A 25,765-nucleotide genomic window follows, 5' to 3' on the forward strand; every position below is an offset into this window, starting at 1 on the left:
CTCTTTGCTGCTCTCACAAAGAATACATTCACACATACAGACTAACACACACCCAAAATGTGTGTAAAACTGTCATGGGTTGTCGAGGGAATGGACCCAAAACGCAGAGTAAAAAACCCCAAGAACTCCAGAACGGAAATTAACAGATTTTAATAACAAAAACTCAAAAACAGAAAATCCAAAAAAGAAGCTAAACGGGCAGGGCAGAAACAGGTGGACAAAAACAGGCACGGGGACACACGTGGAAACACAAGCAAAAACACAAGGAACCAGCACCTGAGTCAGGGAAGAAGAAGACTTAAATAGACAAGACACTGACGAGACACAGCAGGGCACAATGCACAATCAGGCCACAGAGAGGGAAGGGAAAACGAGACAACTAAAAAACAATAATAGGATAATTGAAAGCAATAATACAATTAAACAGGGGGAGCAGGACACAAAACAGAAGTGCCGCCATCTGGCGGCCCAACAAGGAAAGACAGAGACGGAAACACAGAACCATGACATAAAACATCTTTAATCCTGTTTTGCTCACACTTTTGCACAATTCATTCTTATTAAAAACAGATGCCCTTACTTTATTCCCTCGCCCTATCTGCCAGCATCACACTGAGCAAATGCACAGGGCAAATGTTCATGACAACTGACAGCTTGCTAATAGTAATAAATCCACATAAGTGCTTTAAATTTCCTCTGCTATACAGCACAGTTCTTAATGAGAACATGGGTATACAAAAACAAAAAAAAAGAACTTAAAACTTAAGTTCCTGAAACTTAAAGACTGATCAGAACAAAACAGAGAGTTTTACCCTTAAAAACCTAACAAAGTTCCTCATCTGTGGCAATGCCGTTCTCTACATGACACAGACTGATTCAGTCCCTGTGTGAAGTACTTATTTGTTACTCAGCACTTAATTGATCAATTAAAGCTGATCACACAGTTAGCTCACCTCAGCTAGTTGTTTTGTTTGCTTCTGAGGTGAAAACTAAACCCAGCAGAACCTGGGGTTCTCCGGGACTGTGGACCCTTGAAGAACAAGCACTGTAAAAATAATAATAATAATAATCTGTGAATTTTACAGTAAGAGTCAGGGAAATAGTGAAGGCACGCAACAGCAAACAGCTAAAATGTAAATAATTGTTTTATTTACCGCGAAACACCGTAATACATTTAACACTCCTCAGATACACAGCCTGTTACCGCATTACTGTAAAATTAACTTTTTACTTTTTTTTTTTTGTGGGCAAACTGAGCAATCGGTACTGATGCATGCACTGAACATACAGAACCAATAAAAACAGCCAACACCCCTGCCCACATCAGCAGCTGGTACTTCAGCAGTTTAATAAGCACTCAACTTTAATATCACAGCTCAGTTATGATAGCGCATTATCTCAGCACTGTACCTGAGGTATAGGTAGGGTTTACCTGCATCTTACTTCAGCCATTTTCTTTGTGTTCTGACTGGTAATTTCACTTCTAACAAACACAATGAGGAAAAAAAGAAAAAAAGACTGAGGCAGTTTTCTGGAAGGTCCACGACATGAATTGACCTATGCCCTTTGACCTTCCTCTGCTGAGCCGTCTTTGAGGGGGGTCACAAACCCCAAGTAGATATATGCGCAAGAAGCCAACAGGGTCAGCTTATAAACAAAGCAAAAATGACATTTCAACAGCGTGTAGCAACAATTATTTAATTTACACAGAGTCACTCTGCTGTGACTATATTAAAAAAGGAACTCTAATGTTCCTCATGTAAAAATCAAAAATAGAAATCGAAAAGTTAGTTACTAATACAGTCAAAAATGCATAAAATATGCAACCAGTGCATTCAGTCAAACAGTGCTGAGAATAGGTTGAAATTAAAATATAAACAAAAAACTTAAAACAAAACAATTTAAAATTCAGCAAATCATCTCATACCATATTAGACATATTGATGATCTGAACACGCATCACATTGTACTACACTGAAAATTCCAGCATGGATTTTTGTACTGTGCTATACATTCGCTCTCAACAGCTGCCGTGTCAAATGGAAACACGTACTCTTTGCGGAACCTAAACGTTCACAAGGCCCCTGATTCTGGTGCAGATCACTTCACTGTGTGTCAGATTTCCACAGTGCTCTGACAAAAAAACCCTACACCCCCCTCCCCCACCCCGAACCCCCAAGTAAGAAACACAAACAAAATGGCCACTGAAGAACCTGACTGGTGTGCCAGGGCCTAGACGTCACAGTACCAGTGCAGGGCAGACCATATGAGCACAGCTATCGCGGGAAACTGAAATTAAGTGCTCTGCTTCTGAAGCATATGAGGGAAAGAAAAACATAACCACATAACCTGATGACAGGTTTGTGGTGACATAAATATCACAAAGTTTATTTTTAAAACGAATGGCAACCTGCCTACCAGCCCTAAGAAAGAAAAACCATGTCCTGAGTGCAACATTTTTCAGGATGTGTGTGTATGTCTGTGTGTGCGTCTGTGTGTGTTTATGTGCAGTGTGTGTGTATCTGTGCGTGTGTGTGTTTATGTGCAGTGTGTGTGTTTGTGTGTGCTTGTGTACTTAAATTTGTTTCAGTAGGATATTTATAAAATCTTATCCTGTATTCACAAAAAAAAAACATTGCGTAAATAGCCATATATTTATCCTGATTAGTGGTACTGAAACAATCTGAAATGCATCAGAAACATTGTTTCATAAGCACAAAAATACCAATTTAGAAAATAGCCTGTTTCTTCATTACAAGGAATGTGCAAAGCTTAATGCATACAGTATTTTTTGCACAGTTTCCACTATCAAAACTATTGCATATTGTTTACCTGAAAAGTCTGCCAAAATAAATTTTCAACTTAAAAATTTTAACTGAAAGAATTAACAATTCTGATTCATTAAAAAATATACTTATATAAACTTTCTGTATAAAAGACATAAAATATTTTTCCTTAAATCTTCAAGATCATTAGGCAGGAGGATTCTGTGCTACAGGGCGTGGAGATGGAAGGTTTCGGGCGAAGGCTATGGTCTTGAGACCCCTGCCGCCCCCTTTATGGTCGCAACGTTCTCGTAAATATCCACCGCTGCTACGTTCTGATAAATCAGGTCCACGTTGGTCCCCGTCCTCGATTTGATGATGTCCAAGGCACACTTGTGCAGGAACACGTACTGGTCCTGTGACAGAAACAAACACACATTTAAAGGGTGAAAAAAGGGGGGGTTTGGCACAACCCACTTTCACCAACCAGCCCTGTAAGGCCAACAGAGATGGTACTTATTACATGCATGTGCATTATACAGATGCAACCCATTGCAACATCCGTGGTGCAGGTGATTGGTGGATCGGAGTCGTGACCTCACAGAGGGGCATTGTGATGTAAGCGCACATTCCGTTCCTCTCTCAGAGGGGCATTGTGATGTAAGCGCATGTTCCGTTCCGCTCACCTCGGTTTGGACCATGAGGGCCCGGTGCATCCGCATGCTGTACACGGTTCCGTACAGGTCCACCATGCTGTCCCTCTCGATCTGGAAGAGGAGGTGGTCGATGGCGATCATGGTGCCCGTCCGGCCCACTCCCGCACTGGAGAGGGGGAGAAGAGACTCGCCATGAGCTGGGAGCAGACACTGTGACCTCTGCATGCACATACTGCACTGCAAAATTGAATGTGAACTCTTTGGCCCCTTAGAGTACTACATTAGGAAGCCTCTGAACCCTGACAGTACTACAGTATGAACACTATGACCCCTGACCTCTGATCCCCGGGAGTACTGCAGTATGAACACTATGACCCCTGACCTCTGATCCCCGGGAGTACTGCAGTATGAACACTATGACCCCTGACCTCTGATCCCCGGGAGTACTGCAGTATGAACACTATGACCCCTGACCTCTGATCCCCGGGAGTACTGCAGTATGAACACTATGACCCCTGACCTCTGACCCTGAGGAGTACTACAGTATGAACACTATGACCCCTGACCTCTGATCCCTGGGAGTACTGCAAGATGAACACTATGACCCCTGACCTCTGACCCCTGGGAGTACTGCAAGATGAACACTATGACCCCTGACCTCTGACCGTGAGGAGTACTACAGTATGAACACTTAGACCCCCAAGAGTACTGCAGTATGAATGCTATGACCTCTGACCTCCGGAGTACTGCAGTCAGAACACTATGACCCCTGACCTCTGACCCCTGATCTCCAGGACAGTGTGTGAGGGCGTTAGTGACTCTGGCTGAGTTTGGGAGCGCTTGTGTGTGCGTGTGCGACTCTGCTCTGGGTGAGTTTAGGGTTTGGGAGCACTGGTCCCTGTATGACCAGGTGGCCGGGCTCTCTACCCACCTGCCGTGCACCACGGTGGGGGAGTTTCGGGAGCACTGGTCCATGCGTATCCAGATGAACCTGCTCTTGACCCACCTGCAGTACACCACGGTGGTGGATTTTCGGGAGTGCTGGTCCCAGTGTGTCCAAGTGACCGTGCTCTTGACCCACCTGCAGTGCACCACGGTGGGGGAGTTTCGGGAGACCAGGTCCATGTGCTCCCGCACCAAGTGGCGGAAGTCGATGAGCAGTTCGGTGGACTCCGGGACCCCGTGGTCGGGCCAGGCTGTGAAGTGGAACTGGCGCAGAGAGCGCGTCTCTGCCGTCTTCACCTGGGACGTCCCACAACACATCGATCACTCTTATTACACCCAACACAGCTACCAAGAACATCAATCACTCTTATTTTATCCAACACAACATCAATCACTCTTATTTTACCCAACACAACATCAATCGCTCTTATTTTACCCAACACAACATCAATCGCTCTTATTTTACCCAACGCAACATTGATCACTCTTATTTTACCCAACACAACATCTAAAGTGTGTCAGTGTAGCATCAGTATTCTTTACTGCACAGCCCTACCAATGCAGATATAACATTTCAGCAAATGCGCTCACATTTTTGACATCAAAGTCTCTGACGGTCCAGTCCTCCAATGGGACTACAGACGTGGTTGTCACGAAGATGTTTTTAAAATGTTGGGTCCGGGAAGGCCAGTATTCTTCACATTTCACCTGAGGAGAATGCGTGGATGGTTTACACTCTGGCTGTCCATCACTGCCACTGTTACTGTTTCTACTACTTTTATTACAACAGGGTTACTAATGGTTGTAGCATAGTACAACTAATACTAGTACGCTATAGCTACTAGTAAAACTACTATTAATATTACTACAGTGAATACTGATGTTGCTCTTACTCTATTTTCACTTTATGCATCTTCTGTCTGGTTTTTATCGTTAGGAAGGGAAACAGGTTACTGTGAGCATCACAGGTACAGTCTGAGGAAGGACAGTAAGTCATTACTCAGATTCAGGTAAATTAATTTCTTTTTACAAAATTCTTCAAGTCACGTGATTTTCACATTTTGGTCGAAAATTTTAAAATTCACTCAAAATCCTTGTGGGATCTGTTTGCGGTGTTTTCACGGACACGTAGGTGGACCAGGTCAGTCACGCACGTGTGCTTCCCCGGAAAGGTACTGACCCGTCCCTGTTCGTTGCACCTGGTCAGCATGACCAGCGTGCGGACGTTCTTCTCCCAGAGCATCCGCCAGAACTCGTCCACCGTGCCGGGCAGAGGACCCTGGGCCGCGATGAACTCCTTCTTGCAGTTGTACCCCTGTGAGGGGCAAACACAGATTAGACCTGCCGGGGCTCAGCCCGCGGGGTACCGCCCCCACATCGCACAGGCACAGGTCAGCTGACCCGTACGAGGGCGCTCGTCACCGACCCTCGCGATACGCACCGGGACATAGCTGGCGTTGATGTAGTCGTCGTACGGACTTCCCTGGATCGACAGCTTGACTCGTGAGGATTCGTCTGTGAAGTGAAAACAAACAAAAAAACGAAGTGAGACCTAAGTTAAGATGATGCGATGGCTCGTCAGCTGAAATCAGTGGCGTACGTCGTCATGCCACCCGGTGGCGGTTATTTTGGGTAAGTTTGATCCTTGTATTTGTAGCACGTGCGACTTATGTAAACCTGCAATGCAATTTCAGTTTTTTCCCCAAATCCTTTTATGGAACATACAAGTTTAGCAGCCTCTATCACACTCAACCATTTGTTTTTCTAGCTGACCCATTCCATCCCCAGGCAACATAAATCAATCACAGAGAAACGGTTCCACTCAGTGGGAAATTCACTATGAACACCTGTGATGTCATAATGGGCACCATCTATTCCCGCTCTTGGGTGAGCGTGTTAAGGGGTGGTTACTCACACGGGAGGACGCTGCTGTAGCGTGTTAAGGGGCAGGGCGGGGTTAAGGTTACTCACACGGGAGGACGTTGCTGTAGCGTGTTAAGGGGCAGGGCGGGGTTAAGGTTACTCACACGGGAGGACGTTGCTGTAGCGTGTTAAGGGGCAGGGCGGGGTTAAGGTTACTCAACGGGAGGACGTTGCTGTAGCGTGTTAAGGGGCAGGCGGGGTTAAGGTTACTCACACGGGAGGACGTTGCTGTAGCGGTTAAGGGGCAGGGCGGGGTTAAGGTTACTCACACGGGAGGACGTTGCTGTAGCGTGTTAAGGGGCAGGGCGGGTTAAGGTTACTCACACGGGAGGACGTTGCAGTAGCGTGTTAAGGGGCAGGGCGGGGTTAAGGTTACTCACACGGGAGGACGTTGTGTAGCGTGTTAAGGGGCAGGGCGGGTTAAGGTTACTCACACGGGAGGACGTTGCTGTAGCGTGTAAGGGGCAGGGCGGGGTTAAGGTTACTCACACGGGAGGACGTTGCTGTAGCGTGTTAAGGGGCAGGGCGGGGTTAAGGTTACTCACACGGGAGGACGTTGCTGTAGCGTGTTAAGGGGCAGGGCGGGGTTAAGGTTACTCACACGGGAGGACGTTGCTGTAGCGTGTTAAGGGCAGGGCGGGGTTAAGGTTACTCACACGGGAGGACGTTGCTGTAGCGTGTTAAGGGGCAGGGCGGGGTTAAGGTTACTCACCGGGAGGACGTTGCTGTAGCGTGTTAAGGGGCAGGGCGGGGTTAAGGTTACTCACACGGGAGGACGTTGCTGTAGCGTGTTAAGGGGCAGGGCGGGGTTAAGGTTACTCACACGGGAGGACGTTGCTGTAGCGTGTTAAGGGGCAGGGCGGTGTTAAGGTTACTCACACGGGAGGACGTTGCTGTAGCGTGTTAAGGGGCAGGGCGGGGTTAAGGTTACTCACACGGGAGGACGTTGCTGTAGCGTGTTAAGGGGCAGGGCGGGGTTAAGGTTACTCACACGGGAGGACGTTGGTGTAGCGGTTTTTTCCCTTGTTTTCCGGGGCCTCTGCGCTAACCTTGCACTGGCCGATGCCGACAGGCTTCAGCTCCTGCAGGTAAACGGGAACACACAGCGCGGTGACTTAATAACATAATATAACGTAACATAACATAGCATAGCATAGCACAGCATAACATAGCATAGCATAGCATAGCACAGCATAACATAGCATAGCATAGCATAACATAGCATAGCATAGCATAGCACAGCATAGCATAGTATAGCATAGCATAGCATATCATAGCATAACATAACAAAATATAGCATAGCACAGCATAGCATAGCATAGCATAGCATAGCATAGCATAGCACATCATAATGATGAGAACAAGCCATTAAGCCCAACAATGCTCGCCATTTTCCTGACTAAATTAGTGCACTTAATAAAATGACTTGCTCCCATGTTTTTTTTTCTTCTCCCTGTCATCTTTCTTTTACATAGCATATCACTGATGTACTCTATATCAGTGATTCCCTACCCTGCTCCTGAAGATCTACTGTCAACCCTAATTTGGCACACAAGATTCGAGCTCAGCAAGATCTCTAGCTGTTGAATGAGATGTGCTGAGGGTTGCATCGAAATCCTGGACAGTAGACCTCTAGGAACAGGGCTGGGAACCACTGATATAGAGTACATCAGTGATACTCCAACACACACAGTGTAGGCAGATTTCTGCAGTTAACTTTCAATTAACAGCCTGGGAAACCAGGTGTGCAGAGTTTTTAGCCAATTAATGTGACTTAAGTTCCAGGAGTGCTTAATTTTTCAAAAGCCTGCAGACACCGCGGCCCTCCAGGCCTGAAGTTTGAGATCCCTGCTATAACTAAAAAACAGATGCTGTTGGTAACCACAGCAATACAAATGATGTTGGTAACCATAGCAACAAATGCTGTTGGTAACCGTAGCAACAAATGCTGTTGGTACCCGCAGCAAGATGTACGTGAAGCCAAGTTCTGACATTCAGTCACACAGCAGGTTCTCACGAGGATTTTATCTCTCGTGGATACGTGCGGTTGTGAGGACACAGTAGAGAGCCTTGAATACATTTTTTTTTTTCTCACCTCATATTCTCTGGCAAAGCCGCAGTTGGAATTGGCACTTTGCCTCCGGTGGTACGCCTCATAGTCCTCCACTCGCACAGGGGCACCACTGCAGAAGAAGAAAGCACAGTGAGTACTGTCTAATACTCTAGGACTCTTTCTCTCTCTCACACACGCGCGCATATGCACACACATACACACACATCACAGTGAGTACTGTCTGATACTGACTCTTTCTCTCTCTCACACACACGCGCATATGCACACACATACACACACATCACAGTGAGTACTGTCTGATACTGACTCTTTCTATCTCTCTCACACACACACACACACACACACATACTCCCTCATCCATACACACAATAACATGCTCACACACAAACACATTCTATCATGCGTACTCTCTCTCTCTCCATCACTCTCACACATTCCCTCTCTCTCTCTCATACACACACATACACACACTCCCTCATGCATACACAAAAAAGGACAAGTAGATGTGTACTTACACTTTGGCGCTGTAAAAGAAAAAAGAAAGAAGTTACAAAAACAAGTTTTTACCTTTTTAAGCAACATTACAGGAATGAGGAGTGACAGTGTAGGATATTGGCGAGGGAGCTGGGCTTAACATTCACTGTAAGATTCTACTACAGTACTTGAGACACAGGCGGCCTTAAAATAATCACCTCATGGACTCGATAGGGATGTCTACAGGTGTCTTCCTGGCAGCTCTGTAAGAAACACATACTGTTGTCATCCACAGTCTGATGATGGGTCATCCATCCATGGTCTGTTTTCACGGTTTTGAAGAGGACAGAAAACGATCGGCACAGACTCACTTCTTCCAGTAGACCACGGCTGCAATGGCTGTGAAACAGGTTACTGCGGACAGCGCTCCTGCCAATGCCCCCACCGTAATAACCGCTGGGGGGGGGGGGGGGCAAGGGGGGGGGGGGGGGTGGGAGGGGAGAGAGAGGGGGGTGGGGAGGGGGAGAGAGAGAGGGGGTGGGAGGGGGAGAGAGAGAGAGGGGGTGGGGAGGGGGAGAGAAAGGGAAATAGAGAGAGGGGCGAGGGAGAGAGAGAGAGAAAGAAAGAGGGGGTGGGGGAAGAGAGAGAAGGGCAGGGGGGATGGAGAGAGAGAGAGAGTGGCGGGGGGAGAGAGAGAGAGAGTGTATATATATATATATATATATATATATATATATACAAACACACACACACACACTGTATGGTAGCCCCTCCACATTTCCTTATCTCATAACACCTTCATAAAAACTGAACTGCCAGTCCTGTACTGTTGATGCCGAGCTTACTTTCCCAGTTCTTAATATTACATTGTGCAATATGAACACTGGAACTGCAATAATTCAGGTGGGCCGTCCTTACTTGGATTTTCTGGAAGGGCGACATCTTCGTCAAAAAACTTAGATATTGAGAACAAGGATCGTGATGCGTCAACCAATTCATTTGCTAGTGCAACGCGGGTAAACATCACTAACGCAAATCTGCAAGAGAGGTTAGAGAAACAGTATAACCTTTAACATACTGTTTATCATACGATCACTTTACAGTCATTGGAGATTACTTTTCGCTAATTAAGACTGGAACGTGCTACGCTTGTAGGTGGACCCAATTTCTTTGCATATGAAAGGAAGGAGGCTTCATGGGGTAAGTTTGAAGTGAGCCGGGCTGTGGTTCCGTCTCTGAATTCAGGTCAATATGAAAATATGATGCACACGTGCAGCTTTGATATGATATTCCACCAATGTATACAACTGATGAACTGAAGTCACAAAAAAAGGTGCAAATGTAGTGTGATGTAGGTTTCAAACTGCCCAGCGGAACAGAAGCCGTCAAACAGCCCGCCAAGTTAAAGACCAAGATCCACAGCTGAAGGACCTGAACGCACTCTTTTTTATTTTTTGCTTCTCCAGGAGTGACATCACATCCTGTGAAGTATGTTCACACACTAACTCGTGTCTCTGCATACTGGCAGCTCACCTAACCCCATATTACACACAGGTGCTACATGTGCTTGCAACACCTGCTGTAGAAGATAAAAAACAGAACAGAACAAAAGGTCACCGCACTGGGGGGGGGGGGGGGGCATAAATTCAAGGGAAGCTGAAACACATTTATTAATTATAAAATACATCCTGAAGGGCAAGATAGATCGCTCTGTTCTGAGGCAGCTAATTGCATTCTGAAGGTCCTGGGTTTGAATTTGGCTTGGGGCCTTTCTGCGGGGAGTCTGAATGTCCTCCCCGTGTCCACCTGGGTTTCCTTCAGTGACTTTGGTTTCCTCCCACAGTCCAAAGACATGCAGGTTAGGCTAATTGGACACTCTAAATTGCCCATAGGTGTGAGTGAATGGTGAGTGAATGGTGTGCGTGCCCTGCGACAGATTGGAGGCTTGTCCAGGGTGTATCCCTGCCCCTCGCCGCAATGCATGCTGGGATAGGCTCCAGCACCCACCGCAATAAGCGGGTATAGATAATGAATGGATTGACGTATTACTCTGAATGTGGAAGACAGTTGATAGTCTCAGCATCCTGCCACTAATGGCGCAACACTGAATACCGTCCGTACCTGTAAGTTGTCCTGGCCGAGAGCGGTCCGTTGGTGTATCCGTTCCACCTCGAACCCGTTCCTATCTCCACCACAAACTCAGGTTTCTCATTTCGAGTTCGTGCGGTTGCCAGATAAGGGACACTTTCATCTTTTGTCCAGTCATCGTGGGTTTTATTGAGGTATTTTTGTAAACCAACGTTGTTTTCGTTAGAAAACTCTGCAGATGAAGTAATAACAATACAAAATAAAATATAACGTGATAAAAACATTTTTACAAAAAAGATCCCTCAAAAAAATAAAACATAAATAACACTAACACTAAAATAGAAATTCTCACCTTTCAAATTCGATGTCATTAGTATACCATAAGCCACAATTGGTCCGTTTGCACTATTTAATATGCTCGAGTTGAATTTCAGAAAAAACATATTATGCTTCTTTTTTAGGACGGCAAACCCAGTGCTTCTGCTTGGTTCAGGTGGAGCTTTTAAAAAAGAAAAGAAAAAGAAATGCAGAAATGTTAGTAAAAACATTTACTCGTTGCCATATAGGTGTGTTAGGAGCGCATCCAAACCTGAATACAGTACCTGGAAGAGTTAATGCATTGTATACATGTATTTTTTTCTACCCAAAGTTCACCAATGATATTCCATACACACACACAAACACACACAGAAGTTAGCTGGTGAAACAAGTACACAAATCAGCATGTTTTACCTGTGATGCCCGTCTGGCAGTCAGTTTTGTGGACACTGCTGGTTTTCCCACAGCCATTGGTCGTTATGTGCACTTGGTACCGGGTGTAGTACGAGAGGTTTTCGATGGTGTGTCTGCAGTTGCCTGTGCAGGGGGGAAGGGTCACGCTCCCAGTGTCCCCCCAGTTCAAAATGAATCCTTTGTTAGCGCCTTCGGGACTGTCCCACGTTAGGTTCAGCACGGGGTCAGTGCCGTTGGGTCCGTCACATTTGAAGATGACAACGGGAGACGCATCTTTAAAACACAGAAATGGAAAATGGGGAAAAAAAATAATTCTGGGACCATTCTGTCAACTTGACAAGAACTTGCAGAAAAGTGCACCCGATTCATTTATTTGTTTTGTTGATTTAAATTTATTTATTTATTAGTTAAATAAATTTTCATCCATGCTTTTTTTTTTGTTAATGCCAAATATAATTTGCTGATTCACTCAGTCCGAGACGAATCCACCCCTGCATCAGGTCAGGACACACACACACACACACACAAGAACACACACGCACGCACGCACGCACCACGCACACGAGCACACGCACACACGCACACACACACACACATAAAAGTCCTCATGAAAGTCCTCATTTCATATCCACTTCTAATGGCTGCGGTACAGAGCTGGACTGGGCAGGACACCGGCACTCACCCGTACAGACGGGAATGGTCACGGGAGAGCCCAGTGTTCCGTCGGACGTCCGGGAGGTCACCTCGAAAGTATAGCGGTTGCCGGGAGACAGCCCCGTCGAGTCATGAGACAGTTGTGAGGTGCTTCCATTCCTGATGAGATGGCCTGTGCTGTCCTGTACCGTCACGTCGTAAGAGTACCCGGGTCTGAACCCAACAGGCCGCTGCCATGCTATGCTGATCATGTCAACGGCGGTCGAGGATTGTTGAAGGCCCTGAACGCTCTCTGGTCCTGGAATGGAGATGAGAAAAGGACACAGACGTTGGAGCTTGGCCGGCAGCACGTATCCAAAACAACCTTAACATTAATGCACTGGAAAGGGCTATCCCACATTCCACTCTCGAACATCACAGAAAAAATAGCACCAGCAAAAACAAGTAAGATACTGGGGAGGGATATCAGCAATTAAATCACGCGTGGGACTACTGAAATAGCAAGTTCGGCTTTACGCATTCTTTTGTTTCGTTCGACCAGTCTATAAATAAACAGACCAAGCCGAGCGTCTCACAGGTTATGTATGTCCCCTGCGGTGAAGCCAACCCTGACCCGAGTCCGACTTCACCTTTCAGAGAACACAAATACTTACTTGTCGTAACTAAGCGGAGCACCGGCTGACTCGCGTACTGGAACAGGCCGACTGTGGCCACAGAGATGTTGTATGGAGTTCCGGAAACCAGGCCACGAACAGTTAACTCATTGAGGTCAGGGTCAGTGTCATGTGATTTAAGGTCATGTGCTGACGAGCCGTAGGTCACATGGTAAGAGAAAGAGCCACGGTCCATGCCGGGAGCCGGCGTCCACTCTATGGCGACTGAATCTGTGGTCTTGTCTGTGACCGTGATTGGACCAGGAGCGTTTGGATCTAAATGGGAGGGTAAAGGACAGACACACCACACCGGTTAAACACACTTAGCTAGAGGGCTGGTGCAACATCCTTTGCTCTGTTTATTATTTTATGGGCATTTCAGCTGTTACAATTAATTCACACTGCCATTTGTATTAGCCATTGTACATTATCCACGTGTACAGCTGAGAATTAGCTGAGTATTATTATTAAACCTTTATTTTGCCAAGGTAGTCCCACTGAGATTAAAGTCTGTTACATGAAAGACCTGGCCAAGAAGGGTGACACAATTAGTTTTAGGCAATACAAGGACAAGCAAAATGTGCAAAAATAACAAATATACTATATATGGTATAAAAAACGTTATCCATTTTAAACCGGGAGGATTCCAGTTATGTATGAGTCCGGACAGTAACTTAGACCCCATATTGCTAAACTGGAGAGCTCTGAATCTCCTCAAGTTGATGGTCATACTCACATGTTGCACTGGTAACAGGTTCTGAGTCTTCAGCAAAGGGTCCACTGATTGTGGTCACTATGACTGTGTATTTTCTCCCAGCTGCCAGACCACTGAATAACTGTGACTGAAAGCTGGAGCTGAGAAACTTTATTTGGTTATCTCCATAATTGCTGGTCAAGTTGACCTTGTACTTTTCCACCTTGCCGAGTGGAGAACGCCATGTGACCTCAATGGTGTCATTGGTGCCTCTGTTTGAAACTGCAGGGCTCACTCTTTCAGGTTCTGTGTGAGAACGAGAGAGAGAGAGAGAGAGAGAGAAAGAGAGAGAGGCAGAAAGAGAAGGAGGTGATTGACTGCTGAGATGATGAGCTAATAGCAAACAGTGCATGCCTAAAGAAAACAAATTCATAGGAGTCCTCCAGCCCAATTGTGCATTTTATTCTGACCAATATTTCTGCATATCTGCATATAGTGATGACCAGAAAGTCTGTAGTCTCCGTAGTTCATCTCATAAATCTAGGGTCACCCACAGGGTGGGATGCAACACAGACAAATGAGAATTTGAAACAAGTACTCATGTCAGGTCTTACTTGTGTACTGGTACACAGAGATAGGCTCTCCCTCAATGCCATTCTGGACCTGGGAGTAGACGGTAAAGGAGCAGTTGGTTCCTGGGGTCAGGCCGGTGATGGTGGCCATGGAGTCTTTTTCTGTCTGGTTCCGTCGGGTAGGCGTACAGCCAGAAGTCTCCACCCTGTACAAGTATCCCTGCTGGTACCCCTGGGGCCTGTGCCAGTGCAAACCACCACCGTTGTGTTGATCGTGGTGGCATTTAACCCAAGGATGTGATACGGCCCTACAAAAACAGAGTTTGGTATCAGTGCGATGTTCATGAAGGGAAGATAGCAGGATTAATTTTAACTCTTCCAGAGTTGTACAGGCCTTATTTGAGCTCATTGGTAGCTGCTGACTAATTGTTACGATGTTTTAGAGTGAATAACAGCACCTGGAGGTGATTGACAGTGACTATGTTAATGAGGGTGATGTAGTTCATGCTAAGTCCCTGTGTGGGGTACTCACTGGCGTAGATTCCTGCAGTGGCTGCAGAGCTCTGGTAGCCCATTGGACCTACGGTCACCACCGAGATGTTGTACAGACTCCCGGATGTCAGGTTCTCCAATACAGCCGTGTTGTTTGTGCTCTCAGTTTGACCATTTTGATGGGGTTGATAGAATATGATGAAACTGTACTGGCCCAAGTCCATGCCTTGGGGCCAACCCCAACTGATAGTAATGGAATCAGTGGTCTGCCCTTCTGCATGAATAGCTCCAGGTGGATTAGGATCTGTAATAATGCCAAACATGAGAGAAGCAGAATCTGAATGAAAGTTTTGTGGATAAACAAAAAAGATTCTAACTATTTACCTTTTTACTAAATACTTTTTACCATATAGTGTAAGGCTCTACACCTCTTACAGATCTCTACTAAAGGTTGCACAGCTGTGTTCCACCTGGGACTTTAAGTCTGGAGGCTTCCATTCATATATGGCAAAGTTGCTAAGCTCCACCTCATTGGACAACACTGGAGAGCTCTAAAAGTCCCCTCAAGCCGACAGTAATACTCACATGTTGCATTGGAAACAGGCTCTGAGTCTTCAGCAAAGGGTCCACTGATTGTGGTCACTACGACTGTGTAGTTTCTCCCAGGTGTCAGACCACTGAATAACGGTGACAGAAAGCTGGAGTTGACAACCTTTGTTTGATTGTCTCCATAATTGCTGGTCAAGTTGACCATGTACTTTTCCACAATGCCAAGTGGAGGCATCCATTTGACATCAATGGTGTCAGTGGTGCCTCTGCTTGAAACTTCAGGGCTCACTCTTTCAGGCTCTGTGTGTGAAAGCATGAGAGAGAGAGAGAGAGGGGGGGAGGGGAGGGACTGCTTACATTTCCAAGTTTTATGAGGGAATTATGAACAATTAATACCTTAACAAAAGAAAATATTGTGTTTAAAGTCCTCTTGGCCAATTGTGCATTTTATTTCAAGAATTATTTCAGCGTGTCCTCATCTGCATAGTTGCAGCCAAAATGTCTGTAGCCTCCGTAGTTTACCTCATAAACCTCACATAGGATGGGATGCACCATAGACCAATGTGAATTTGAAACAAGTCGCCATGTCAGATCTTACTTGTGTACTGGTACACAGAGATGGGCTCTCCCTCAACGCCATTCTGGACCTGGGAGTAGACGGTAAAGGAGCAGTTGATGCCTGGAATCAGGTCGGTGATGGTGGCCATGGAGTTTTGGTCGGTGATGGTGGCCATGGAGTTTTGCTCTGTCTGGTTCCGTGGGGTAGGCATACAGCAGGAGGTCTCCACCCTGTATGAGTATCCCTGCTGGTACCCCTGGGGTCTGTGCCAGTGCAAAACCACCACCGTTGTGTTGATCGTGGTGGCATTTAACCCAAGGATGGGATACGGCCCTACAAAAACAGAGTTTGGTATCAGTGCGATGTTGATGAAGGGAAGATAGCAGGATTAACTGTAACTCTTCCAGAGCTGTGCAGGCCTGATTTGAGCTCATTGGTAGCTGCTGACTAATTGTTATGATGTTTTAGGGTGAATAACAGCACCTGGAGGTGATTGACAGTGGCTATGTTAATGAGGGTGATGTAGTTCATGCTAAGTCCCCGTGTGGGGTACTCACTGGTGTAGATTCCTGCAGTGGCTGCAGAGCTCTGGTAATCCATTGGACCTACGGTCACCACCGAGATGTTGTACAGAGTCCCGGATGTCAGGTTCCCCAATACAGCCGTGTTGTTTGTGGTCTCATTTTGACCATTTTGATGGGGTTGATAGAATATGATGAAACTGTACTGGCCCAAGTCCATGCCTTGGGGCCTACCCCAACTGATAGTAATGGAATCAGTGGTCTGCTCTTCTGCATGAATAGCTCCAGGTGGATTGGGATCTGTAATAATGACAAAGATGAGAGAAGTAGGATCTGAATTAAAGATTTGTGAAAACCGAATAAACTATAACCTGTTTCTAGAACATACCGTAGATTTTTCTCAACCCCAAAAGCCCACAGGTAAAAATGGTGAGTTGTGCATTCGTCAAAGATGAATAAAGTCCTTTTTCACACAAATATTTGTCATATCTTTGCTACTGATGCTTTAAGATGACACTCTTATTCTGTGTTAACATGTAATCTATTTAAACAGATTGGCATATTAGCTACATGATGCATTCATGCAGTCAATGAGGTATACTATATGACCAAATGTATCTGGACACCCCCTGGTATGGGGCTGTTTTTCCTGGTTTGGGCTAGGTCCCTTAGTTCCAGTAAAGGCTAATCTTAATGCTACAGCATACAATCCCATTCTAGACAATTATGTGATTCCCCAACAGTTTGGCAAAGACCGTTTCCTGTTTCAGCATGACAATGACCCCAGGCACACAGCGAGGTCCATATATAAATTGTTTTGTCAAGAACAGTGTGGAAGAACTTGACTGGTTTGCACAGAGCCCTGACCTCAACCTCATGCAACACCTTTGGGATCAGTCGGAAAGCCAACTCTAAGCCAGACCCAATCGCCCAATAAGTGCCTGACCTCACTAATGCTCTTCTGGCAGAATGGAAGGAAATCCCAGCAGTTATGTTCCAACATCTAGTATAAAGCCTTCCCAAAAGAGTGAAGGTTGTGATCGCAGCTAAGCGTGGGTCAACTCCATATTAATGCCCATAATTTGGAATGAGATTTTGGATGTCAGATGTCAACATACTTTTTACCATATATTGTAAGGCTCTACACATCTTACAGATCTCTAGTAAAGGTTGCACAGCTGTGTTCCACCTGGGACTTTAAGTCTGGAGGCTTCCATTCATATATGGCAAAGTTGCTAAGCTCCACCTCATTGGACAACACTGGAGAGCTCTAAAAGTCACCTCAAGCCGATAGTAATACTCACATGTTGCATTGGAAACAGGCTCTGAGTCTTCAGCAAAGGGTCCACTGATTGTGGTCACTACGACTGTGTAGTTTCTCCCAGGTGTCAGACCACTGAATGACGGTGACAGAAAGCTGGAGTTGACAACCTTTGTTTGATTGTCTCCATAATTGCTGGTCAAGTTGACCATGTACTTTTCCACAATGCCAAGTGGAGGCATCCATTTGACATCAATGGTGTCAGTGGTGCCTCTGCTTGAAACTTCAGGGCTCACTCTTTCAGGCTCTGTGTGTGAAAGCATGAGAGAGAGAGAGAGAGAGAGAGAGAGAAGGAAAGAGAGGGGAGGGACTGCTGATATTTCCTAGTTTTATGAGGGAATTACGAACAATTAATACCTTAACAAAAGAAAATATTGTGTTTAAAGTCCTCTTGGCCAATTTTGCATTTTATTTCAAGAATTATTTCAGCGTGTCCTCATCTGCATAGTTGCAACCAAAATGTCTGTAGCCTCCGTAGTTTACCTCATAAACCTCACATAGGATGGGATGCACCATAGACCAATGTGAATTTGAAACAAGTAGCCATGTCAGGTCTTACTTGTGTACTGGTACACAGAGATGGGCTGTCCCTCAACGCCATTCTGGATCTGGGAGTAGACGGTAAAGGAGCAGTTGGTGCCTGGAATCAGGTCGGTGATGGTGGCCATGGAGTTTTGCTCTGTCTGGTTCCATGGGGTAGGCATACAGCAGGAGGTCTCCACCCTGTATGAGTATCCCTGCTGGTACCCCTGGGGTCTGTGCCAGTGCAAAACCACCACTGTTGTGTTGATCGTGGTGGCATTCAACCCAAGGATGGGATACGGCCCTACAAAAACAGAGTTTGGTATCAGTGCGATGTTGATGAAAGGAAGATAGCAGGATTAACTGTAACTCTTCCAGAGCTGTGCAGGCCTGATTTCAGCTCATTGGTAGCTGCTGACTGATTGTTACGATGTTTTAGAGTGAGTAACAGCACCTGGAGGTGATTGACAGTGGCTATGTTAATGAGGGTGATGTAGTTCATGCTAAGTCCCTGTGTGGGGTACTCACTGGTGTAGATTCCTGCAGTGGCTGCAGAGCTGTGGTAGCCCATTGGACCTACGGTCACCACCGAGATGTTGTACAGAGTCCCGGATGTCAGGTTCTCCAATACAGCCGTGTTGTTTGTGGTCTCAGTTTGACCATTTTGATGGGCTTGATAGAATATGATGAAACGGTACTGGCCCAAGTCCATGCCTTGGGGCCTACCCCAACTGATAGTAATGGAATCAGCGGTCTGCTCTTCTGCATGAATAGCTCCCGGTGGATTGGGATCTGTAATAATGGCAAAGATGACAGAAGTAGGATCTGGATTAAAGATTTGTGAAAACCAAATAAACTATAACCTGTTTCTAGAACATACTGTAAATTTTTCTCAGCCCCAAGAGCTCACAGGTAAAAATGGCGAGTTGTACATTCGTCAGAGATGAATAAAGTCCTTTTTCACACAAATTTTAGTCATATATTTGTTACTGATGCTTTTAGGTGACACTCTTATTCTGTGGTAACATGTAATCTATTTAAACAAATTGGCATATTAGCTACATAATGCATTCATGCAGTCAATGAGGTATACTATATGACCAAATGTATCTGGACACCCCCTGGTCTGGGGCTGTTTTTCCTGGTTTGGGCTAGGTCCCTTAGTTCCAGTAAAGGCTAATCTTAATACTACAGCATACAATCCCATTCTAGACAATTATGTGATTCCCCAACAGTTTGGCAAAGACCGTTTCCTGTTTCAGCATGACAGTGACCCCAGGCACACAGCAAGGTCCATATATAAATTGTTTTGTCAAGAACAGTGTGGAAGAACTTCACTGGTTTGCACAGAGCCCTGAACTCAACCCCATGCAACACCTTTGGGATCAGCTGGAAAGCCAACTCTAAGCCAGACCTAATTGCCCAATAAGTGCCTGACCTCACTAATGCTCTCCTGGCAGAATGGAAAGAAATCCCAGCACTTATGTTCCAACATCTAGTATAAAGCCTTCCCAAAAGAGTGGAGGTTGTGATCGCAGCTAAGCGTGGCTCAACTCCATATTAATGCCCATAATTTTGAGTAAGATTTTGGATGTCAGATGTCAACATACTATTTACCATGTAGTGTAAGGCTCTACACCTCTTACAGATCTCTAGTAAAGGTTGCACAGCTGTGTTCCACCTGGGACTTTAAGTCTGGAGACTTCCATTCATATATGGCAAAGTTGCTAAGCTCCACCTCATTGGACAACACTGGAGAGCTCTAAAAGTCACCTCAAGCCGATAGTAATACTCACATGTTGCATTGGAAACAGGCTCTGAGTCTTCAGCAAAGGGTCCACTGATTGTGGTCACTACGACTGTGTAGTTTCTCCCAGGTGTCAGACCACTGAATGACGGTGACAGAAAGCTGGAGTTGACAACCTTTGTTTGATTGTCTCCATAATTGCTGGTCAAGTTGACCATGTACATTTCCACATTGCCGAGTGGAGGCAGCCATGTCACCTCAATGGTGTCATTGGTGCCTCTGTTTGAAACTGCAGGGCTCACTTTTTCAGGCTCTGTGTGTGAAAGCGTGAGAGAGAGAGAGAGAGAGAGAGGGGGGGGGAGGGACTGCTGACATTTCCAAGTTTTATAAGGGAATTATGAACAATTAATACCTTAACAAAATAAAATATTGTGTTTAAAGTGCTCTTGGCCAATTGTGCATTTTATTTCAAGAATTATTTCAGCATGTCCTCATGTACATAGTTGCAACCAAAATGTCTGTAGCCTCCGTAGTTTACCCCATAAACCTCACATAGGATGGGATGCACCATAGACCAATGTGAATTTGAAACAAGTAGCCATGTCAGGTCTTACTTGTGTACTGGTACACAGAGATGGGCTCTCCCTCAACGCCATTCTGGACCTGGGAGTAGACGGTAAAGGAGCAGTTGATGCCTGGAATCAGGTTGGTGATGGTGGCCATGGAGTTTTGCTTTGTCTGGTTCCGTGGGGTAGGCATACAGCAGGAGTTCTCCACCCTGTATGAGTATCCCTGCTGGTACCCCTGGGGCCTGTGCCAGTGCAGAACCACCACCGTTGTGTTGATCGTGGTGCCATTTAACCCAAGGATGGGATACGGCCCTACAAAAACAGAGTTTGGTATCGGTGCGATGTTGATGAAGGGAAGATAGCAGGATTCATTTTAATTCTTCCAGAGCTGAGCAGGCCTGATTTGAGCTCGTTGGTAGCTGCTGACTAATTGCTACGATGTTTTAGAGTGAATAACAGCACCTGGAGGTGATTGACAGTGACTATGTTAATGGGGGTGATGTAGTTCATGCTAAGTCCCTGTGTGGGGTACTCACTGGTGTAGATTCCTGCAGTGGCTGCAGAGCTGTGGTAGCCCATTGGACCTACGGTCACCACCGAGATGTTGTACAGAGTCCCGGATGTCAGGTTCTCCAATACAGCCGTGTTGTTTGTGGTCTCATTTTGACCATTTTGATGGGGTTGATAGAATATGATGAAACTGTACTGGCCCAAGTCCATGCCTTGGGGCCTACCCCAACTGATAGTAATGGAATCAGTGGTCTGCCCTTCTGCATGAATAGCTCCAGGTGGATTAGGATCTGTAATAATGCCAAACATGAGAGAAGCAGAATCTGAATGAAAGTTTTGTGGATAAACAAAAAGATTCTAACCAATTTCTTGAACATACTTTCAATTTTTCTCAACCCCAAATGTCCACAGGTAAACACACTGCCAATACAGTCCTTTTTAATACAATTTTTTTGTCATATTTCTATCATTTATGCTTGTAGCTGACACTTTTATACTGTGCCAATATGTAATCCATTTAAACTGATGGGCATATTAGCAACATGATCCATTCTTCCAGCCACTGAGGTAAGTCTGTACAACTACAGTATACTATAGCTCTCCAATAAAGGTTGCACAGCTGTGTTCCACCTGGGACTTTAAGTCTGGAGGCTTCCATTCATATATGGCAAAGTTGCTAAGCTCCACCTCATTGGACAACACTGGAGAGCTCTAAAAGTCACCTCAAGCCGACAGTAATACTCACATGTTGCATTGGAAACAGGCTCTGAGTCTTCAGCAAAGGGTCCACTGATTGTGGTCACTACGACTGTGTATTTTCTCCCAGGTGTCAGACCACTGAATAACGGTGACGGAAGGAGGTAGCTGACAACCTTTGATTGATTGTCTCCATAATTGCTGGTCAAGTTGACCATGTACTTTTCCACAATGCCAAGTGGAGGCTTCCATGTGACCTCAATGGTGTCATTGGTGCCTCTGTTTGAAACTGCAGGGCTCACTCTTTCAGGCTCTGTGTGTGAAAGCGTGAGAGAGAGAGAGAGAGGAAGGACTGCTGACATTTCCTAGTTTTATGAGGGAATTATGAACAATTAATACCTTAACAAAACAAAATATTGTGTTTAAAGTCCTCTTGGCCAATTGTGCATTTTATTTCAAGAATTATTTCAGCGTGTCCTCATCTGCATAGTTGCAACCAAAATGTCTGTAGCCTCCGTAGTTTACCTCATAAACCTCACATCGGATGGGATGCACCATAGACCAACGTGAATTTGAAACAAGACGCCATGTCAGGTCTTACTTGTGTACTGGTACACAGAGATGGGCTCTCCCTCAATGCCATTCTGGACCTGGGAGTAGACGGTAAAGGAGCAGTTGGTGCCTGGAATCAGGTCGGTGATGGTGGCCATGGAGTTTTGGTCGGTGATGGTGGCCATGGAGTTTTGCTCTGTCTGGTTCCGTGGGGTAGGCATACAGCAGGAGGTCTCCACCCTGTATGAGTATCCCTGCTGGTACCCCTGGGGCCTGTGCCAGTGCAAAACCACCACCGTTGTGTTGATCGTGGTGGCATTTAACCCAAGGATGGGATACGGCCCTACAAAAACAGAGTTTGGTATCAGTGCGATGTTGATGAAGGGAAGATAGCAGGATTAACTGTAACTTTCCAGAGCTGTGCAGCCTGATTTGAGCTCATTGGTAGCTGCTGACTAATTGTTATGATGTTTTAGAGTGAATAACAGCACCTGGAGGTGATTGACAGTGACTATGTTAATGAGGGAGATGTAGTTCATGCTAAGTCCGTGTGTGGGGTACTCACTGGTGTAGATTCCTGCAGTGGCTGCAGAGCTGTGGTAGCCCATTGGACCTACGGTCACCACCGAGATGTTGTACAGACTCCCGGATGTCAGGTTCTCCAATACAGCCGTGTTGTTTGTGGTCTCATTTTGACCATTTTGATGGGAGTGATAGAATATGATGAAACTGTACTGGCCCAAGTCCAAGCTTTGGGGCCGACCCCAACTGATAGTAATGGAATCAGTGGTCTGCCCTTCTGCATGAATAGCTCCAGGTGGATTAGGATCTGTAATAATGCCAAACATGAGAGAAGCAGAATCTGAATGAAAGTTTTGTGGATAAACAAAAATCGAACCATTTCTAGAATATACTGTTGATTTTGTTCAACCCAAGAGCCCACAGGCAACACATATGCTGTCAATTACAGTCCTTTTCCATACAAATTTTGTCATATTTTGTATTATGCTTTTAGCTGACACTCTTATAATATTCTAACATGTAATCTATTTTTAAAAAACTAACATATTAGGTACATGACCCACTCATCTAGTCACTGAGGTAAGTCTGTACAACTACAGTATACTATAGCTCTCTAATAAAGGTTCCACAGCTCTGTTCCACCTGGGATTTTAAATCTGGAGGCTTCCAGTCATATACACAGCAGGATAGCTAACCCTAACCCCACACTGCAACACTGGAGAGCTCAGAATCACCTTGAGCTGAAGGTCATACTCACATGTTGCACTGGTAACAGGCTCTGAGTCTTCAGCAAAGGGTCCACTGATTGTGGTCATTACGACTGTGTAGTTTCTCCCAGCTGCCAGACCACTGAATAACTGTGACTGAAAGCTGGAGTTGAGAAACTTTGTTTGGTTGTCTCCATAATTGCTGGTCAAGCTGACCTTGTACTTGTCCACATTGCCGAGTGGAGAACGCCATGTGACCTCAATGGTATCACTGGTGCCTCTGCTTGAAACTGCAGGGCTCACTCTTTCAGGTTCTGTGTGTGAAAGCGTGAGAGAGAGAGGGAGAGAGAGAGAGAGAAGGAAAGAGAGGTGAGGGACTGCTGATATTTCCTAGTTTTATGAGGGAATTATGAACAATTAATACCTTAAAAGAAAATATTGTGTTTAAAGTCCTCTTGGCCAATTGTGCATTTTATTTCAAGAATTATTTCAGCATGTCCTCATCTACATAGTTGCAACCAAAATGTCTGTAGCCTCCGTAGTTTACCTCATAAACCTCACATAGGATGGGATGCACCATAGACCAATGTGAATTTGAGCTGTGCAGGCCTGATTTGAGCTCATTGGTAGCTGCTGACTAATTGTTACGGTGTTTTAGGGTGAATAACAGCACCTGGAGGTGATTGACAGTGGCTATGTTACTGAAGGTGATGTAGTTCAAGCTAAGTCCCCGTGTGGGGTACTCACTGGTGTAGATTCCTGCAGTGGCTGCAGAGCTGTGGTAGCCCATTGGACCTACGGTCACCACCAAGATGTTGTACAGAGTCCCGGATGTCAGGTTCCCCAATACAGCCGTGTTGTTTGTGCTCTCATTTTGACCATTTTGATGGGGTTGATAGAATATGATGAAACTGTACTGGCCCAAGTCCATGCCTTGGGGCCAACCCCAACTGATAGTAATGGAATCAGTGGTCTGCCCTTCTGCATGAATAGCTCCCGGTGGATTGGGATCTGTAATAATGCCAAACATTAGAGAAGCAGAATCTGAATGAAAGTTTTGTGGATAAACAAAAAGATTCTAACCAATTTCTTGAACATACTTTCAAGTTTTCTCAACCCCAAATGTCCACAGGTAAACACACTGCCAATACAATCCTTTTCATACAAATTTTTTGTCATATTTCTATCACTTATGCTTTTAGCTGACACTTTTATACTGTGCCAATATGTAATCCATTTAAACTGATGGGCATATTAGCAACATGATCCATTCTTCCAGCCACTGAGGTAAGTCTGAACAAATACAGTATACTATAGCTCTCCAATAAAGGTTCCACAGCTGTGTTTTACCTGGGATTTTAAATCTAGAGGCTTCCAGTCATATACACGACAGGATAGCTAACCTCTACCACACACTGCAACACTGGAGAGCTCAGAATCACCTCGAGCTGATGGTCATACTCACATGTTGCATTGGAAACAGGCTCTGAGTCTTCAGCAAAGGGTCCACTGATTGTGGTCACTACGACTGTGTAGTTTCTCCCAGCTGCCAGACCACTGAATAACTGTGACTGAAAGCTGGAGTTGAGAAACTTTGTTTGGTTGTCTCCATAATTGCTGGTCAAGCTGACCTTGTACTTTTCCACATTGCCAGGTGGAGAAAGCCATGTGACCTCAATGGTGTCACTGGTGCCTCTGTTTGAAACTGCAGGGCTCACTCTTTCAGGCTCTGTGTGTGAAATCACTCCATTAATCAATCAAACTTTATTCACATAGCACCTTTCATACAAGCAAATGTAGTTCAAAATGCTTCCCAAACCAATGCAAATATGGTTTCCATAAAACAACGTAGAACAAGAGTAAAAAAGTATCACAAAAGAATAAATGGATAAATTGATTTGTTTGTTGTTCAGACGTATCAGCAAGGTGAGGATTAATTGAAAAAATGTTACATTTTTAACCTTTAACAGCCTCATTTGACGTCTGCCACTCTGAATACCGAACACATGTGCCTCAACAGTTGAAACACCTCACTTACCCAACATGTAAAATGTATTTATTTAATTTAATTTGTTGATTATTATCAAACATATAAATTATTAATTCAATTGCAGAATTCATTGATAGGCAGAGCACACTGTTACAAAAAATATTCATGTCTAATCTCAAGACAAGGTTTAACTACCTTAAAACAATTAACAAAGTTTACAGACATGGGCAGTCACACAAGAAATGAACAAACAAGAAGTTACCAAACCACAGCTTTTT

The 25,765-nt window shown here is 45.2% G+C and overlaps 1 protein-coding gene across 1 annotated transcript in view; it reads right to left on the reverse strand.

Annotated features, from left to right (window-relative positions):
• Positions 1-1,127: 1,127 nt before the first annotated feature.
• The window catches only part of LOC135242648 (receptor-type tyrosine-protein phosphatase beta-like), a 73,006-nt gene continuing 48,368 nt past the window's right edge, over positions 1,128-25,765 (reverse strand). Inside the window, exons 13-45 of the mRNA XM_064313802.1 lie at positions 24,963-25,226; positions 24,245-24,508; positions 23,548-23,811; positions 22,834-23,097; positions 22,318-22,611; positions 21,766-22,029; positions 21,047-21,310; positions 20,556-20,822; positions 19,991-20,254; positions 18,723-18,986; positions 18,232-18,498; positions 17,656-17,919; positions 16,388-16,651; positions 15,870-16,163; positions 15,308-15,571; positions 14,763-15,026; positions 13,701-13,964; positions 12,965-13,240; positions 12,340-12,609; positions 11,658-11,930; positions 11,278-11,424; positions 10,959-11,157; positions 9,756-9,874; positions 9,209-9,293; positions 9,056-9,100; positions 8,385-8,568; positions 7,281-7,371; positions 5,808-5,881; positions 5,547-5,681; positions 4,958-5,074; positions 4,503-4,663; positions 3,452-3,587; positions 1,128-3,181 (exon numbers count right to left, since the gene is read on the reverse strand). Coding sequence (XP_064169872.1) covers positions 3,029-3,181; positions 3,452-3,587; positions 4,503-4,663; positions 4,958-5,074; positions 5,547-5,681; positions 5,808-5,881; positions 7,281-7,371; positions 8,385-8,568; positions 9,056-9,100; positions 9,209-9,293; positions 9,756-9,874; positions 10,959-11,157; positions 11,278-11,424; positions 11,658-11,930; positions 12,340-12,609; positions 12,965-13,240; positions 13,701-13,964; positions 14,763-15,026; positions 15,308-15,571; positions 15,870-16,163; positions 16,388-16,651; positions 17,656-17,919; positions 18,232-18,498; positions 18,723-18,986; positions 19,991-20,254; positions 20,556-20,822; positions 21,047-21,310; positions 21,766-22,029; positions 22,318-22,611; positions 22,834-23,097; positions 23,548-23,811; positions 24,245-24,508; positions 24,963-25,226 — 7,019 coding nt within the window. The 3' untranslated portion in view covers positions 1,128-3,028. The remainder of the gene's footprint in view (positions 3,182-3,451; positions 3,588-4,502; positions 4,664-4,957; positions 5,075-5,546; positions 5,682-5,807; positions 5,882-7,280; positions 7,372-8,384; positions 8,569-9,055; positions 9,101-9,208; positions 9,294-9,755; positions 9,875-10,958; positions 11,158-11,277; positions 11,425-11,657; positions 11,931-12,339; positions 12,610-12,964; positions 13,241-13,700; positions 13,965-14,762; positions 15,027-15,307; positions 15,572-15,869; positions 16,164-16,387; positions 16,652-17,655; positions 17,920-18,231; positions 18,499-18,722; positions 18,987-19,990; positions 20,255-20,555; positions 20,823-21,046; positions 21,311-21,765; positions 22,030-22,317; positions 22,612-22,833; positions 23,098-23,547; positions 23,812-24,244; positions 24,509-24,962; positions 25,227-25,765) is intronic.

Source organism: Anguilla rostrata, chromosome 16 (genome assembly GCF_018555375.3).
Source record: "Anguilla rostrata isolate EN2019 chromosome 16, ASM1855537v3, whole genome shotgun sequence".
Taxonomy (NCBI): Eukaryota; Metazoa; Chordata; class Actinopteri; order Anguilliformes; family Anguillidae; genus Anguilla; species Anguilla rostrata.